The sequence below is a fragment of the Corythoichthys intestinalis genome, chromosome 21 (assembly GCF_030265065.1).
Source record: "Corythoichthys intestinalis isolate RoL2023-P3 chromosome 21, ASM3026506v1, whole genome shotgun sequence".
Classification (NCBI taxonomy): domain Eukaryota; kingdom Metazoa; phylum Chordata; class Actinopteri; order Syngnathiformes; family Syngnathidae; genus Corythoichthys; species Corythoichthys intestinalis.
Genome location: NC_080415.1, coordinates 8,394,479 through 8,412,827, shown reverse-complemented (window position 1 = coordinate 8,412,827; position 18,349 = coordinate 8,394,479). Strand labels below are relative to the sequence as shown.

General features: G+C 38.8%; 1 protein-coding gene across 1 annotated transcript; it reads left to right on the top strand.

The window, feature by feature from the left end:
• The first annotated feature begins 3,325 nt into the window (after nucleotides 1-3,325).
• On the top strand, nucleotides 3,326-15,220 carry gdf10b (growth differentiation factor 10b). Its single transcript, XM_057826473.1, has 3 exons — nucleotides 3,326-3,698; nucleotides 8,034-8,887; nucleotides 14,732-15,220. The coding sequence occupies exons 1-3, from the start codon at nucleotides 3,452-3,454 to the stop codon at nucleotides 14,921-14,923; spliced, it is 1,293 nt and encodes a 430-aa protein (XP_057682456.1). The 5' UTR covers nucleotides 3,326-3,451; the 3' UTR covers nucleotides 14,924-15,220.
• The last annotated feature ends 3,129 nt before the right edge of the window (nucleotides 15,221-18,349 follow it).

Genomic DNA, 18,349 nt, shown 5'->3' with positions numbered 1-18,349 from the left:
TTTCTGCAGATATTTAAGTATATCTTTTCATGGGAAAAGACTGACAAAATGACACTTTGACACAATGAAAAGTAGTCTGTGTGCAGCTTATATAATAGAGTTATTTTCCCCTCAAAATAACTCAAAACGTAGTCATCAATATCTAAACCCCTGGCAACAAAAGTGAGTACACACCTTAGAAACTACGTTTATCCCTAAATGTCCAAATTGAGTACTGCTTGTCATTTTTCCTCCAAAATGTTATGTGACTCGTTAGTGTTACTAGGTCCAGGTGTGCATAGGGAGCAGGTGTGTTCAAATTTGTAGTGCAGCTTTCACACTCTCGCATACTGGTACTGAAAGTTCCAACATGGCACAACATGGCAAAGAACTCTCTGATGATCTTAAAAGACTATTGTATTGTTGCGCCACATGAAGATGGCCGGAGCTACAGGAAGATTGCCAACACCCTGAACTGAGCTGAAGCACAGTGGCTAAGATCATCCAGTGTTTTAAAAGAGCAGGGTCCACTCAGAAGAGGCCTCGGGTTGGTCGTCCAAAGAAGCTGAGCGCACGTGCTGAGCGTCACATCCAAATGCTTTTTTTAAAACATTGTCGAAGGAGTGCTGTCAGCATTGCTGCAGAGGTTGAAGAGGTGGGGGGTCAGCCTGTTAGTGCTCAGACTATACGCCGCCCTCTACATCAAATTTGTGTATTTTGAGTTATTATCCCCCAAAATACCTCAAAATATAGTCATCAATATCTAAACCCCTGGCAACAAAAGTGAGTACACACCTTAGAAACTACATTTATCCCTAAATGTCCAAATTGAGTACTGCTTGTCATTTTCCCTCCAAAATGTCATGTGACTCGTTACAGGAGTGCTGTCAGCATTGCTGCAGAGATTGAAGAGGTGGGGGACTCATTTCCACCACAATGCTTGACTATAGGCATGACACACTTATCTTTGTACTCCTCACCTGGTCGCCGCCACACATGCTTGAGACCATCGGAACCAAACAAATTAATCTTCGTCTCATCAGACCATAGGACATGGTTCCAGTAATCCATGTGCTTTGTTGGCATGTCTTCAGCAAACTGTTTGCGGGCTTTCTTGTGTACCGTCTTTAGAAGAGGCTTCCTCATGGGGTGACAGCCATGCACACCAATTTGATGTAGAGTACGGCGTATGGTCTGAGCACTAACAGGCTTACCCCCCCACCTCTTCAATCTCTGCAGCAATGCTGACAGCACTTCTATAACGACTCACATGACATTTTGGAGGGAAAATGACAAGCAGTACTCAATTTGGACATTTAGGGTTGTACGTAGTTCCCATGCAGTGTACTCACTTTTGTTGCCAGGGGTTTGGATATTAATGGCTATATTTTGAGTTATTTTGAGGGGAAAATAAATTAAGTATTACATAAACTGCACACAGACTACTTTTCATTGTGTCAAAGTTTTATTTTGTCAGTGTTGTCCCATGAAAAGATCAGTGCAGATTAGTAATCTGATTACTTTCTTTCAGTAAAGAGCAATCTATCGTGTTCATTTTCTGATTAAAGTTAGTTTCTTCAGTGTCTGTGCGTTACTATTTTGTTGTTGCCTCATACTGTATGTAGAATGAAGAATACTGTAGTCATGTACGAAGAGCATTTGAATAGAAAATACTGCTCTTGAGTTTGGGAGTAACATCACATCTCACGTTTTCTCACAGGAAAAAAAACGGGTCACGTGTATTACCATGCTGTATGCGCGCCGTCTGCCACATAGCCTGGCTACCTATCAGGATGGTAACAGTAAAGGAGCCGGAGAGATACAACAAACGGCTGCATTTGCTCACTGGAGATACAGCCATTACTTCACATATCCATCCAGTAAAGATGACAAAAATATCTCCGTGCGTTGCAAACTTTGCGCTGGCTCAGAAAGACTGTCGACCGCTATATACTCGACATCCAATTCAACAAGGAAGCACTTGGAATTACAGCACAACGCGTCGCGAAAAAAACTCGATACAAAACCAACAGGTAACGAGACAGCCAGCACATCAACAGTTTTCAACCAGCCTTTATAATATGTGTAATTATGTACATTTTAAAGTTAGTTTGTAATCATAGGCTGAGTTTTACATTTGTGGGACTGGGGGGAGAAGCATGTTGAAGACTGAAACGAAAGTCAAAAGTTTGGACACACTTCATAATTTTTGCGTTTTATATATTTTCACTGCTATTGTAAATTCTCACTGAAGACATCAAAACTATGAACGAACATGTGGAATGGCAAAAAAAGTGAAATATATATATATATAAACACTACACATCTTGACACTGTTCGAGTTCAATCAACTGTTCAAGTTGTTGTTGGTAGTGTTTCAAAGCTTAGGTTTAAAGAAATTCTAAATATCCATCTTGCCTCCTCTGGTGTAGTTTTGGCTAAGCAAAGCAAAGGATAATCTCAAGGTGCTATTCACATGATCTGTTCGAAAAATGATTTTGACCCATTATGAAAATTGTATGTTGTAGGGTTTTTGTTCATTTCGTTATTTTTTGTTGTTTTATTGCTTTACAACTTTTATAGACAACATTTTAATGGCTAGGTCTTTATTTCAAAGGGGAAGTTCAGAATTTTTTACATTAGGCTTAATCTTGGAGTTAGCGGGGATTTAATTAGTCGTTGGACTTTATTTAAACAAATTCTGTGCAGTTTGTCAGTTATTTGTTAGTTTGAAGGCTCCGGAATGACTAAGCTAGGGCGAGTCAATGGTGGTTGAAATCAACTCCATCGACTAATTAAACCCCCGCTAACTCAAAGATTAAGCTTTATGTGAAAAACTCAATTACATGTGATGAAAATTTTCTGTTATTTTTATGTTGAGGCAGCAAAGGAGAAAAATTGGTAAAAAGTAACTGATATGTTACTTTTAAAGTATCTTAGTTACTTTGATAATAAAGTAATCAGTAAAGTAACTAGATTACTTTTTGAGGTGTAATCAGTAATTAAATTACTTTTTTAAGTAATCTGTGACAACACTGGAAAATATATACTTAAATATATGCTGAAATGCGAGGGGTGTACTCACTTTTGCCCTTGGGTGTAGCATAAGTGAATTTCCTTCACACTCCATTTAGGAGGGAATTGCACATTCTAATTTTGGTGCCGACAGTTTCCTACTTAATCTGCCTTTTTTTAAATGCCCAATGACCACAAACCATCAAGAAGTAACGACCCACCCCTGTAGAAACGCCAGTTGCGTACATGGGTGTGGGCGTGATGTTCTATTTGCGTGGGCGCACTTAAAGCCCACATCACTACAACTTGAGAGCGGTAAGACTACAGTTGGACTGTCATTCAGCAGCAGTACCGTTCGCATTTTGGACACCGAGGACTGTCCAATGTGGATTACCTGAATAACACAAGGAATACATTTCCTTGTTTTTTTTTCTCCAAGGAATATTTTACCACAATCATGGCTAAGTGGTTAATCTTTGCGGTACGTCTTTTGGTGATTCTGGAGTCTGCTTGGACTGAAAGAATGCCCGAGGATGTGAGCGAAATAGTGCGTCAAAGCGTTACGCAGCGGGGCGTTTTTACGCATGCGAACTCCGGCCCGGACGCGGTGACCAGCAGCATGTTTAAAGTTTACGAACGATACAGCAAAGAGCCGCAAAGTCACAAAGAGGGAAACACAGTCAGGAGCTTCACAGCTGCACGCAGTGAGTCTCAGCATACACATTTGCACGCATTCAATTTTAAGTGTCGAAATTGACAAAAAAGTGTCATTAAAACAGGGTGTCCCGATCACATACGTATTTTGCGGTGAGTCTTGTTCAAATCATCTGATTTTGTAATACTTAATGTAAGCAAGGGGGGAAAGCACAGCCAAAGGTATTTTTTCCAATTTGAAGAAAGTAATCCCAACCAGTCATATTAAAGGCTTCTTGTACAGTTTCATTTTTTGCACATTAGTTGTGCAGCTTAAAATAAGGTTGCAAACAAATTACGTTGAAATATTTTGTTTTACATGAAAAACTTACAGTGCTGGCCTAAAGTATTGGCACCCCTGCAATTCTGTCGGATAATCAGGGATGAAAGTGGCTTGAATTTCTGGCCGGAACTCCCCGACGTGAAGGTCGCCACAGAGCCATAAATTTATTTATTTAATTTTTTTTTTTTTTTTTTTTTTTTTTTTTTTAATTATTTTCAAACCTCTTAAACTACTGAAATGCAAAGAAAATTGTTTTAGCACAATTATTTCTATGACACATACAAAAATTGATTTTCATTCAAAATTGTATTTTTTTCAATGATTTGCAAAATAATAGTTAACAAAAACAGCAATTACACCAACCTCCATCTCCTAATTTTTATTTTCTCTCATTTCCTCACATACTAAACGCCAAATCTCAATTTTAACTACTTAAGAACATAGGATGTATATTAAAATTCAAGTTGATGTAAACATCTACTTTTTTTGTAATAATAAAGATATAAGTAACATACATTCAGAAAAATAAGTACAAATGACTTATATTATGCAGAGTGAAATGGAATATATTTTGAAGATCGTGCAAAAACTGACTTTTTAAATCATAAGGAAATGAATAAGTAGCCTAACATAAATGAACAAATATAAGTCCAAAGTGCACATTGACAGCTAAGATGTTCTGAACCTCCCCATCCAAGCAAATAAAACTAAATATGATAAATAAGCCACCTGAACGCTTTCGTTGCTCCTAAAGATTTGATCCATTTTATGTTGTATTGCCCTTTTTTTGTCGCATCAATTCGTTTTTTTTTTTTTTTGTGTGTGCTTTTCTAGAAAACATGCAGATTTGAACTAAGGCTGTCAAAATTATCGCGTTAACGGGCGGTAATTAATTCTTTAAATTAATCACGTTAAAATATTTGACGCAAGTAACGCACAAATGCCCTCTCAAACAGATTAAAATGACAGCACAGTGAAATGTGTACTTGTTGTGTTTTTTGGAGTTTTTTCGCCCTCTGCTGGTGCTTGGGTGTGACTTATTTTATAGGCTTCAGCACCCATGAGCATTGTGTAAGTAATTATTGACATCAACAATGGCGGGCTACGAGTTTATTTTTCGATTGAAAATTTTACAAATTTTATTAAAACGAAAACTTTAAGACGGGTTTTAATATAAAATTTCTATAACTTGTACTAACATTTATCTTTTAAGAACTACAAGTCTTTCTATCCATGGATAGACTGTTATTGACATCAACAATGGCGGGCTACTAGTTTATTTCTTGATTGAAAATTTTACAAATTTTATTTAAACGAAAACTTTAAGACGGGTTTTAATATAAAATTTCTGTAACTTGTACTAACATTTATCTTTTAAGAACTACAAGTCTTTCTATCCATGGATCGCTTTAACACAATGTTAACAATGGTAATGCCATCTTGTTGATTTATTGTTATAATAAAGAAATACAGTACTTATGTATGTTGAGTAATCCATTTTAACTGTCTGCAAGTGTGATTTAGTTATTGCCTCCACCTGTTATGTGCCACAGGTAAGTAACAGGTGCTGTTAATTACACAAATTAGAGAGCATCACATGATTTTTCAAAGGGCGCCAATACTTTTTTCCGGCCTATTTTTGGAGTTTTGTGTAAAATATTAATGATTTTTCTTTTTTTCCATTCTCTTTTGTATTTTTTAATTGCAAGCAAAATAAATGAAGATATTACTACCAAAGCATTAGTAATTGCAATCATTTTCTGGGAGAGATTGAGTATCATCTGACAGAATTGCAGGAGTGCCAATACCTATGGCCAGCACTGCATGAACCAATTTTTGTGTCAAATTTGGTGGGTAAGCCTTAAAGTCCCAAAATTACTTTACTTAAAAAATAAATACGTAACAATAACAATAATGAGTCAAAAAAAGGAAATGTTGCATTTGTTGTACAGTACTTTTGATTAATTCTTCACTTAGACTTAAAATTAAACCGGCATTGACTTATAAGTTATTTCATTATTATTTAGTATCATTATTTTATTTTATTTATTATTTAAGTACCCTCATGGATCCTCTTTTTAAAGGGGAACTTTGAAGTAAGGTTGGCCAACCATGTTTTTGAATAATATCAATGGCTAAACAATTATAAGCATATTTTCATTATTTTTTTAACGCAACCCTTCCAGATTCTTTGTTTTACCCATAGCAACGCCCTTGACAATGAAAATGCTTTTCTTCGGCAATCTTCGGAAATCTTCGGAAATTACGTCACACCGGGAAGTGCGAGGGAAGTGCCCCATAGAACAGTATTGTTTGTTGCATGTCTTCTCGGTAAGATGCCACGGCGGTGTGTGGCGATGTTTTGTTCTCACTCAAACGAAAAGTTGTATGAGTGGCCAAAGGATAGCAGGGCACGTAAATGGACATCTTTCGTTCGCACGAAGCGAATGAATTTCACGCCATCATCGAGTAGTGTTCTCTGCTGCAAACACTTCGAAGATGCCTGCTTCCTTAACCGGTCTGCTTATGATCAAGGATTTGCCAAAAAGTAAGTGTGATTTTTGGATAGATGACTGATGACTTTGTCAAAGCAGAGCTGCCAACTGTTGTGGAATGAACAGTATAAGCTAGCGACGTTAGCCGAGGCTATCCCTGATCATAGTTGTTGTTGCGTTCGCTAGGTTAAGCGTGTTTAAATTGTGCGTCATCTACGATCTTGTCCGAAAGGGTTAATCCACTGTCAATCGGGAAAGGGGTGTGGATGTGCACATAAGCCGGTCGGCGTCGCGGTAATTCACGGTCACATTGCAGATAGCCTTCTAGTTTGTGTTTCGCCGCTTCGCGAGAGCCGCTGACAGGTGACAAGTGTTGCTTTTAATGTCTGGCAGCGAATCAGCGAGCGCGCAGGCCACGCAGTGAATCATGGGAAATGTAGTCTCGGGACAACACTGAATTGGTGCTTTGTAATCTGTTCGCTTGTGTGAAAAAACTACATTTCCTCACGCCATTAGACGCCACTTTGTTTTCTTATTGTTGCCACAAAAAAGTGGAGAAAGTCATCGGCGACTGTGACATAGTGGATATTATTTAGTTGTAATACGGGAATTCACCAGTAGAGTGTACGCATGTCATTTAGATGTGTTATTGTTTGTGCCTTACTCCTTCACGAAGAGAGAAACGTTGTTGTTCAGAGTCACTTGGCAAGACGTTGAGTAAAGTTGTAAAAGCCAATAAAGGTGTCGTGTGGGTCACTCGGTCAAGATATAACAACGACTCATCTCCTTCTTTCCCCCCAACGTTTTTGTATTATTATTTTATATGCACGAGAGCTGCCGGATCTGCCAAAATGAACATGAAGTCTGATTATTATTTTTTTTAACAATGTCATCAGATAGACAAAAACATAACATTATGTGCAAATGCCTGCATCTTCAAATCATAAAAATAATAACAGCCTATATCTTACCAATGTTGTAATCTCGATGGGTCTTGTATCCATTCCATGTCAGGTAGTCTAGGTAGATTGTTTGCATTCTGATTAGCGTCTGGCTAATACATGTTAGATCCAACATAAAATTCCAAGCTCCTCTTCTTCCTCCAACTCTTCAAAAACTTGGATCTCCTCCCTTGCGCTCGGTCTATCGCTTACATCGCTGTTTGAATCATTGTTTGAAGGGCTTTGTTTGGCGGCCGTATGTATGGAGCTGCCAACACTGTTCCCGGTGTGACGTATCACTTCCGGGTTCGTCCCCTTTCAGGCTCGAACTTCGGAAACGCGATTATTTTGACAAATATACAACATATAAATTATTTTTTCATGCTTTATTTGGTGGACAATGTTTAATTACTTTACTTGTGACCCTATTTGGCATGTGAAGAAATTAGTTCACACTACAGCTTTAAGGATGTGTGACAGGTTCTCAATAGGGTTGTGGTCAGGGTTAGGGTTAGGTTAGGTTATGATGAAAGTAGTTTTTACAGCGTTAACATGTATACCAGCAAGAAAGATTGAATTCATTTTCATTTTTATCAATTGTCATTGTGTTCCATATTCCCCATGCAGGAGTATTGCACGGAAAAGAAATGTTCCAGTTCAACTTATCCACCATCCAAGACTCAGAGGTCATCCTCTCTGCCTCCTTCCACTTCTTCAACAAGCGTCAGCACCAGAGATCCTGGCGTTTCCGGAGACCTCGGCACCCGTCAGTCGCCGTCCATCAACGTCCTCCTGGTCTGCAGATCCTCTTTCATGGATTGTCGCCCAACTCTGCAACCCCGCTGGGTAACTTCACCATAAGCTCCTTAAAGAAAGGAGCATGGCAATCAAGGGATGTTACAGCAGTGATTAAGCAAGTCAGAAAAGATCTCATCATCATTGTGGAGACCAATTTGGTCCCAAAGGCAAATCAGCAGCAAAGAGGCCTTAACAACCAGGAGCCCGTCTTTGAAGATAAAACACCTTTTATAATTCTCTATGCTGACGATCAAGCGATAGATGAGCCCAACAGCGTGGCCGCAACCCTGCAGAGGTACGGACCTTTTGCTACTGGGGAAGATGTTTCCGCATCAGCCTCGAGAATCCGGAGAGAGCTGAAACTCCAGATCAAAACGAACGAGATTCCAGAAGTCCAGTTCAACACTCTAAAGAACCACGAACTGTGGCAGAGCACCTATTTCCCCGCCAAATCCAAAAGCACGACAGGAAAGAAGCAGAACCAGGAGAGCAGAGAGGTGTTGAACTTTGATGAGAGGACAATGAAGAAAGCCCGAAGGAGGCAATGGAGCGAACCTCGGGTTTGCACAAGGCGCTACCTAAAGGTGGACTTTGCTGACATAGGATGGAGTGAATGGGTTTTAGCTCCCAAGTCATTTGATGCCTATTACTGTGCTGGTTCTTGTGGATTCCCCATCCCGAAGGTGAGCAAGGAAAAAAACTTACACAGTGTAAAATAAACAATCTAGTACAACAGAAATTGCTAAAATTAAACACATTACAGTTCTGGTAGGAGGTCAAACTTTCAACTACGGTGATCCCTCACTACTTCGTGCTTCAAACTATGCACCCTCGGCGCATCGCGGATTTTTTGTTCAACTGAAAAAAATTAATACATACATACAGATGAGCTGTCCGATCCGATCACGTAGTATCAATCTTCCTCCTTCTGCTTTTCTTGGTCAGGTAGTGCACTGGAGTTGCTTATCAAAGTTAACGATGATTGACAGACTATAAAGTTTGATCTTGCCAGACGTGCTTGGAAGCCAAAACTTCGCGGCATGCGTCAATAATCGTCTAACTTGGTAAACAGTTGCTGTGGCAACTCATTGTGTGTAAGTGAGCAGCTTGAGCAGATATGAGCGGACTCACTCAATGAAGCATTTTAATAAAGACAAGCATTTTTCTACTTTATTCTTGTTTATAAATAATTCGGTGAGACAGTAACATGTTTAAAACTTATAATCATTAAATTTGAAGAGCTTAAAAACCATGTACTCACATATACAGACACACATAATTTGTTTTGTTTTTGTTTTTTAAGAAACATTTGTACTAAAAAATTTGTTTTGTGTAAAAGTAAATATGTGCTCTTAAAATTGTATGGTGTATCACAAAAGTGAGTACACCCCCTGGCATTTCTGCAGATATTTAAGTATATCTTTTCATGGGACAACTATGATAAAATGACACTTTGACACAATGAAAAGTAGTCTGTGTGCAGCTTTTATAATAGAGTTAATTTATTTTCCCCTCAAAATAACTCAAAATATAGCCATTAATATCTAAACCCCTGGCAACAAAAGTGAGTACACTCCTATGAAAAAATGCACATCCCTAAATGTCCAAATTGAGTACTGCTTGTCATTTTCCCTCCAAAATGTCATGTGACTCGTTAGTGTTACTAGGTGTGCATAGGGAGCAGGTGTGTTCAAATTTGTAGTGCAGATCTCACACTCTCTCATACTGGTCACTGAAAGTTCCAACATGGCACCAATGGGCAAAGAACTCTCTGAGGATCTTAAAAGACTATTGTATTGTTGCGCTGTATGAACATGGCCGAAGCTACAAGAAGATTGCCAACACCCTGAACTGAGCTGTAGCACAGTGGCTAAGATCATCCAGCGTTTTAAAAGAGCAGGGTCCACTCAGAAGAGGCCTCGGGTTGGTCGTCCAAAGAAGCTGAGCGCACATGCTGAGAGTCACATCCAAATGCTTTTTTAAAAAGATTGTCGCAGGAGTGCTGTCAGCATTGCTTCAGAGATTGAAGAGGTGGGGGGTCAGCCTGTTAGTGCTCAGACCATACATCAAATTGGTGTGCATGGCTGTCACCCCAGGAGGAAGCCTTTTCTGAGGACGGTACACAAGAAAGACCGCAAACAGTTTGCTGAAGACATGTCAACAAAGCACATGGATTACTGGAACCATGTCCTATGGTCTGATGAGACGAAGGTTAATTTGTTTGGTTCCGATGGTCTCAAGCATGTGTGGCAGCGACCAGATGAGGAGTAGGAATGTCATGGTCTGGGGCTGCATGAGTGCTGCAGGTGATGGAGAGTTACATTCCATTGAGGGAAACATGAACTCCAACATGTACTAGGAAATACTGCAGCAGAGCATGAATCCCTCCCTCCAGAAACTGGGTCGCAGGGTAGTGTTCCAGCATGACAATGACCCCAAACACACCTCCAAGTTGACCACTGCTTTACTGAAGAGGCTGAGGGTAAAGGTGATGGACTGGCCAAGCATGTCTCCAGACTTATACCCAATAGAACATCTTTGGGCGATCCTCAAGCGGAAGGTGGAGGTGCGCAAAGTCTCAAATATTCGGCAGCTCCGCAATATCGTCATGGAGGAGTGGAAGATTATTCCAGTGGCAACCTGTGAAGCTCTGGTCAACTCCATGCCCAGGAGAGTAAAGGCAGTTCTGGATAATAGTGGTGGCCACACAAAATATTGACAGTTGACATGTTGTACGTATTTTAATATTGACAACTTTCACTAAGGGGTGTACTCACTTTTGTTGCCAGGGGTTTAGATATTTAAAGTTATTTTGAGGGGAAAATAAATTAACTCTGTTATATAAGCTGCACACAGACTACTTTTCATTGTGTCAAAGTGTCATTTTGTCAGTGTTGTCCCATGAAAAGATATACTTAAATATCTGCAGAAATGCGAGGGGTGTACTCACTTTTGTGATACACTGTATATCTGGTGTCTTTGGACAGCTCTTTGATCTTTACTACAGACCCGTGCGGTCCATAAAGCAAGCCAGGCAAATGCTAGGGGCGTCACAGCATCCAAAAGGGCATCAAGAAAAATCTTCAAATAATATTTGATGATAGCAATGTTCAAAAAAATGGTACAAGACAATAAAACAAAAAAACAACAAAACATATTGGAATAAATAATTTTAATAATAATGAAATCATTTTTCTAGTGTTCCTTCTGCCCGTTTCACTGTTTGCTGTGATGCGGTAATTTCACCACAGACTTTAGTCTCACTCACCCTCACCCAGAAAGAAGAGGAGCATAAACGTGTAAAAGACAGAGGTTTGTTGTGATGAAAAAAAACTTTTTTCAACTGCATAAACACGTACTGTATACTTAGCGCAATTGCTTATTTCAATTCAATTCAATTTTATTTGTATAGCCCTGGATCACAACAACATGCTTTGCAGAGGCAATATGATTCACATTCAGACAGCAAATGAAGCAACAAAGATGAATAAATAAATTCAAGTCCTGGGTATCCCCCATCCTTAGACCCTCCATGTCGGCAAGGAAAGACTCCAAAAACCCCAGAGTCTTCGGGAGAAAATGAGAAACCTTGGGGAGTACCACAGTCAGGAGAGATCCACTCCCAGGACGGATAGACAGGAAGCCCCAGGACCACTAATGGGAATTAGCAGGCGAAGTTACAGTCCATAAAGATGCAGTGGAATAAAGGAACAAGAAGAGGTCCATCTAGCCAGATGAGACGGGGGTAGCAACGAGGACGTCCATCCAGCTTGGGGTCCGAACAGTCAGGAGGCTGCAGCTGAAAAATAGCCCCTCCCCAGAGGGGAGGAGGGAAAGGGGACACCGGGTGACTAGTGATGAAGAGACTAGACAACTAGATATTAACATTGTAAAATAAGATGAGTGGTAGGTAGAGTGAGAAAAAGGAGATAGAACTCAGTGGCTGTACTTCCCCCAGCTTTATAGCTTCTAGTGCAGCTTAGACTAAACTTTGAGTCTACTCCGACTTCAACTAGCCAGACCATAAGCTTTGTTGAATAGGAACGTTTTTAATCTAATCTGTTATTTACATAGAGTTCATATGAAATACAGTACTGCTAAGGCTAAATTATACTGTATCATTGGCCAGGCCTGTTGTTTTAGAAATATTTCCAGTATTCAGCCAGCTGTGGATTACTTTCAGTTAAATTTACTCCCCCGTCCAATTTTAGAGAAAGTTGCACAAAGTGTATGGGGGACTAAAATTTTCTTGCCGATTTTCATGTGATGTGAAGCGCTTTTACCTTGTGTTAAATTGTGGTATTCAAATAAATTTGCCTTGCCTAAAAGTGCCAAGGTTAATTAAATAATTACATCATTATATGTGCAATTAATAATTTCATAGTTCAGTGGTATGGGGGACTAAAACTGCCATGGATTTAAATGCAAACATTTGTTATTAAATGTGTCATTAATTCATTAAAATGGAAATTCCATTCATTTAAAAAATATATTCAAATTATTATCATCATTTTTTGTTATCATATATGATTTAGTTCATTATTATTGGATGGTTCTCTGTAGTTGCAGTGCTTCAAATTTTATTTCTCAACTTCGCCCGTCAATGTTAGTGGCTGGATCCTAACACCTGATTGAGCCAGGTACAGTAGGCTGCAAGAATTTAGGCGCTATTATTGTAATGTCATGCTGGTTTCACGATCAACAGCTATTTGACTAATATAATGTATCATTCCACTTCCACTTTTCACTTCTCTTTGTAGATGCTCATCCGAAATATTTTCCTTCCACCTGTGTGCATCCCGCACTGTCTTTTACAGCCAACTTATCCACATCAGCACCAAGTCCAAGCCCACCAAGTCCAGTACCTTCCTACACACAAACTGCCAGTAGAGAAAGAAATGCACCTTCCAAAACAGTTGTAATATGATAGTGCAATACAACCCTTAGCAAAAAGTATGGAGTCACCAGTCTCGGACGAGCACTCACTCAGACATTTTACTGTGTAGAACAAACTCAGATAAAAAGCTTGAAAAAAAATAATAAATTAGTTCAAAAGTGAAACTCCTTAGCATTCAGAAACACTAAAAGAAATTAATAAAAATCATTGTTAGTAAATGTTACTTTTATAGAGCAAGTGCAGGGAAATATATATGGAGTATCTCCATTCTGGGGGAAAAAATACAGAATCTTGAGAAACAAAGAAATAGCAAGCAAAACACATCCCTAGAATTTAGTTGCACAACCTCTGGCTTTTATGACAGATTGCAGTCTCTGAGGCATGGACTTGAGTGACAAACTATTCTTCATCAATTTGGTGCCAACTCTCTTTGATTGCAGTTGCCAGATCATCCTTGCAGGTTGGAGCCTTGTTGTGGACCTTTTTTTTTTTTCAATTTACACCACAGGTTTTCTTTTTCTTTTCTTCTTTTTTCAGGTTTTCAATAGGGTTGAGATCTGGGCTATTTGCAGGCCAGGACATTGACAGGATGAGTCTTTCTCCAAGGAATGCCTTAACGGTTTTAGCTCTGTGGCATGATGCATTGTCATCTTGGAAAATGACAAACATTTTCAATTGAAGGCAGAAAGCTGTCTAAAATTTCAATGTAAACTTGTGCATTTATTGAAGATTTAACCACAGCCATCTCCCCAGTACCTTTGCCTGACATGCAGCCCCATATTATCAAGGACAGTGGGAATTTTGATCTCTTCTTCAGGCAGTCATTTTTGTGAATCTCACTGGAACAGCACCAAACACAAGTTCCAGCATCATCACCTTGTCCAATGCAGATTCTTGACTCTTGACACCTTGTCCACATCACCTTGTCAAGAGTCAAGAATCTGCATTCTTGTCCACATCACCTTGTCAAGAGTCAAGAATCTGCATTGGACAAGGTGTCAAGAGTCAAGAATCTGCATTGGAAAAGGTGATGATGCTGGAACTTTGGTTTGGTGCTGTTCCAGTGAGATTTACTAAGATGAAACAATTTTTTTTTTCAAGCTTTTTATCTGAGTTTGTTCTACATGATAAAATGTCTGAGTGAGTGCTCGTCCGAGACTGGTGATTCCATACTTTTTTGCCAGGGGTAATGGTAGTGTAATGGAGGTGGACTTTTAAAAGGCAGACTAACAGGTCTTTCATGGTCAGAATTCTAGCCGATACTGTAGACAGGTGTTCAAATACTTATTTGCAGCTGTATCACACAAATAAATCATTTAAAAAATAATGCAGTGAATTCTGGATTTTTCTTTTTAGATTCTCTCTCAGTCAGACTCCATGATTTCTGAGTGGGAGAACTTGGAAAATAGCAGGGTGTTCAAATACTTATATTCTTCACTGTAGATGACTTTGTGCGGAGAAAAAAAATATTGCTTAAAAAAAAAAAAAAAAAAATTCTAAGCGGTTTTTGGCTCCGTGACAGAAACAAAAATCGTACTAATGTATTATTTTCATTGAATATATTTTACTTAAGTACATTTTCAGGCAATCTAGCATTACTAACCCACATATTCCCGTTCAATTTCTCAAGGTGGTACGTCCTTCAAATCACGCCACCATCCAGAGCATAGTACGAGCCGTTGGAATCGTGCCTGGTATTCCGGAACCGTGCTGCGTGCCGGAAAAGATGAGTCCTCTTAGCGTGCTTTTCCTGGACCCGGGAAGGAATATGGTCCTGAAAGTATATCCGGGAATGTCTGTGGATACCTGCACCTGCCGGTAGGAGCCAACGGGGACCTCCTCAGAGGTGAAGGATGCTGTGGGGATTATATTTGTTGTGATAGAGAAGAAACTCAGGCTTTTCCAACTTTAATATTAATAAATAAATACCTCCCATGTATTTTTCCCAGCAAAAATGAGGGACTCTTTTTGGTGAGCCCTGGACAGCTTCAGTGAATGTATGATGTCAAAGACAAAAAATAGAAGCAATCATACAATGATGACCCACTGACTTAACTGAATTAATAAATACTAATACAAAGCAAATGTATTGTGTCTTTTACCATCTCCCATATAAATGAAGGGAATTTTTTAGATGCATGAGAGCTACCATATTGTCTATATAATGTATATATTGAGTGCAATTTTTTTTTTTTTTTTTTTTAATTCTATAACGAGCTGAGCTTGTATTTGAGTCGGGTAACTTGTGTGTTACTACCCCCTGCTGTTCATTTTAGGAACATTGCGGGCAAGGATGCTCACCATACAGTACTCAATTCAAGTGTGTACAGTTTTTAATATGTACAGTAGATAGTATAAATGCTAATGTTACATATTGTAGTACTTTATTTTCATTATTTTTACTGTAATCTGTAGGTTTATTAAATAACCTTGTATATACAGTAAGGTCAATACTTGACAAGTAATTTACTGCTAATTAGCATTTACTGTATGTTGCCACTTTATTAGAATGCAATTATATACTATTGTTATATTTCTGTTCTTGTATATTTTCCTCATTTACTTGCCAGTACTGAATGCATGATGAAACCGTTTCTTTTGATTCTGCCTTTGGTTCTACGTTTGTTTTGACTTCACCTTTTACAAAACAAAATGACTCACACAACTGTTTTTCACGAAGAAATATGAAGCATTTTATTCTGCTTTTCTGTATAAGACATGACTTTTTTGCAAATGGAAAAATTGGCAATATCTACATTTCAGAGTTTAGGTTAAACCATTGACTTCGTAACCTATTGACACGGGAAACTGGGCCGATTCGTAGGGGGCCCATTTTCAAAAACTTCAAATTCAAATATTTTCAAAACCAAAGCTGCTACCGACCTAAAACCAAAACAGGCACCTACCTTAGCCATATATGAGTCTCCATGAGCAGCCGTTCCCTTGTAAAATCCCATTATTTTTTATATTACAAAACTTAAAATGGCTATAAAATTGTCAGATTTTACACTAGATACACAAAAATCACCAAATGCAGACATAATTACCTATATTTTCAGGATGAATGGCAAGTTTTTGCCCAAAATAGCAACTTTATAATTTTTTTTCAACAGCTAATAAATCACTCAATTTTCACATCAGAAAGGTATTACTTGAGGAAAAAAAGCTGAATCAATTATAAATAATTTATAAATAGATTACTCATAAATTCTATATGCAATCACATCTTATTATAGAATAAAATAGCCCTTTATTGTAATTATAAAGTTCTATAGTGTAGCCGATGATGTTGTTGAGTCTGTGTTGCCGTGTTCGGCCGCTCGTGGCTCTCTAGTGTCTTGTGACTCGGCCAGAAACGTGCACGGCTAGGTGAATTCTGTTATGAGGTAGTGGTCAATACAATAGATAGTTGTAGTGAATGAGGCTAGCGGCTACCTTACGTAAACAGAGCTTTTCTGGCGAAAATTCTTGCGAATAAATGCTTAAATCGCCGAATTCTTCATAGATATGGACGTAAAACAGTCTCGATTCTTGGTCAAAATTGGCCCAAAATTGTCAACCCAGTAGATGGCGGTAATGCCTCATGATAGGGGTAAACTGCCAACAAAAACAAGAAGAGCTACTCCTTCCCTCCCTTCTAGTAGGAGCCATGTCAACTGCTGCCACCCAGTGGCCGGAGGGATTCTCTTCAAATTGGTCCCGTGAAAAATTATAAAAACCGGACATTTTTATGAATTTATAAAACCCGCCCGGACAACGAGGATACTACGTGAAAGTAGGACTTGTCCGGGCAAAAGAGGACGTTTGGCCACCCTACTGTTACCGAATGAGGCTAGCGGCTGCCTGACGTACACAGAGCTTTTCTGGCGAAAATTCTTGTGAATAAATGCTTATATCCCCGAATTCTTCATAGATATGGACGTAAAACAGTCTCGATTCTTGGTCAAGAGCAAAAAAAAACGTGCATTTAGCGTTTATTTTACGTAAATATGTCGAAGTACAATGCTACTCTTTTACCGAATGAGGCTAGCGGCCGCCTGACGTAAACAGAGCTTTTCTGGTGAAAATTCTTGTGAATAAATGCTTAAATCCCCGAATTCTTCATAGATATGGACGTAAAACAGTCTCGATTCTTTGTTAAAGGCAAAAAAACAAAAGTGCATTTAGCATTTATTTTACGTAAATATGTTATGTTCAATGCTACTCTGTTAGCGAATGAGGCTAGCGGCCGCCTGACCTAAACAGAGCTTTTCTGACGAAAATTCTTGTTAATAAATGCTTAAATCCTCGAATTCTTCATGGATATGGATGTAAAACTGTCTCAATTTTTTATTAAAAGAGAAAAAAAACGGGCAGTTACGCATCTATTTTACGTATATATGTCGAACAATGACGCCACTGCCGTAGCGGTTCCCATTCTCCCATTAGTTTTTTTCACAACGTTTCAAAATGCATGCATGGTACGAAAAATATGATATTTACCTTGAATCCTCAAACAAATCACTCCTGAGACAATCCTTCCTGTTTGTATGCGGTACAGCTTTCGTAGTTCTCAAAAATCCAAACTTAAATTGGGCTTTGACATGAGTGTGTGCTGTTTTCGGCTATTACTAAATGATGCTCGGCCCCCTATCGTAATGCGTGACGCAAAGAATGACGAAGTGTCAGGTCAATAGTTATGAAGTCTATGGATTAAACATTACTGGTGGATAAATTGTTTATATAACTTGCGATGATTCTTAAGGCGATTTTGGTTTCATTTTTTTATTTAGTGATTAGGTCATTAACTTTCCCCCACTTTATGACTTCACAGTGGGAAGTTTTAAAAGCATGAATGGACCACACTGGAAGTGAGTTGACAAAAGCACTGTATGAGTTCTTGTGAAAAACAGGAATTTGAAGATTGGCCGGGTATGGGCCAATGTCCCCAGACACATTGGCTTTGATTTTAAGAGTAAATCCTCCCTCCCACCAGAACCAACCTCCCCATCTTCCATCTTTATGACACGCACAGTTAGTTTGATGGATGCAACAATAGTGTGAAATGTTCTCATATCAATCCATTCTAGTGTCAAACTTGTTCTGGTCATTCATGTCGTGTAACTAATAGGAGAACAATAGGTTAGTCATTTAACAGTGTTTTTTTTTATCTCTTGAGAAAAACGTCCTCGTTTTGTCTAAAGATATAAAACAATCATTATGTAAAGTAGTACCGTATTTTTGGGACAATAAGTCACACCTGAGTATA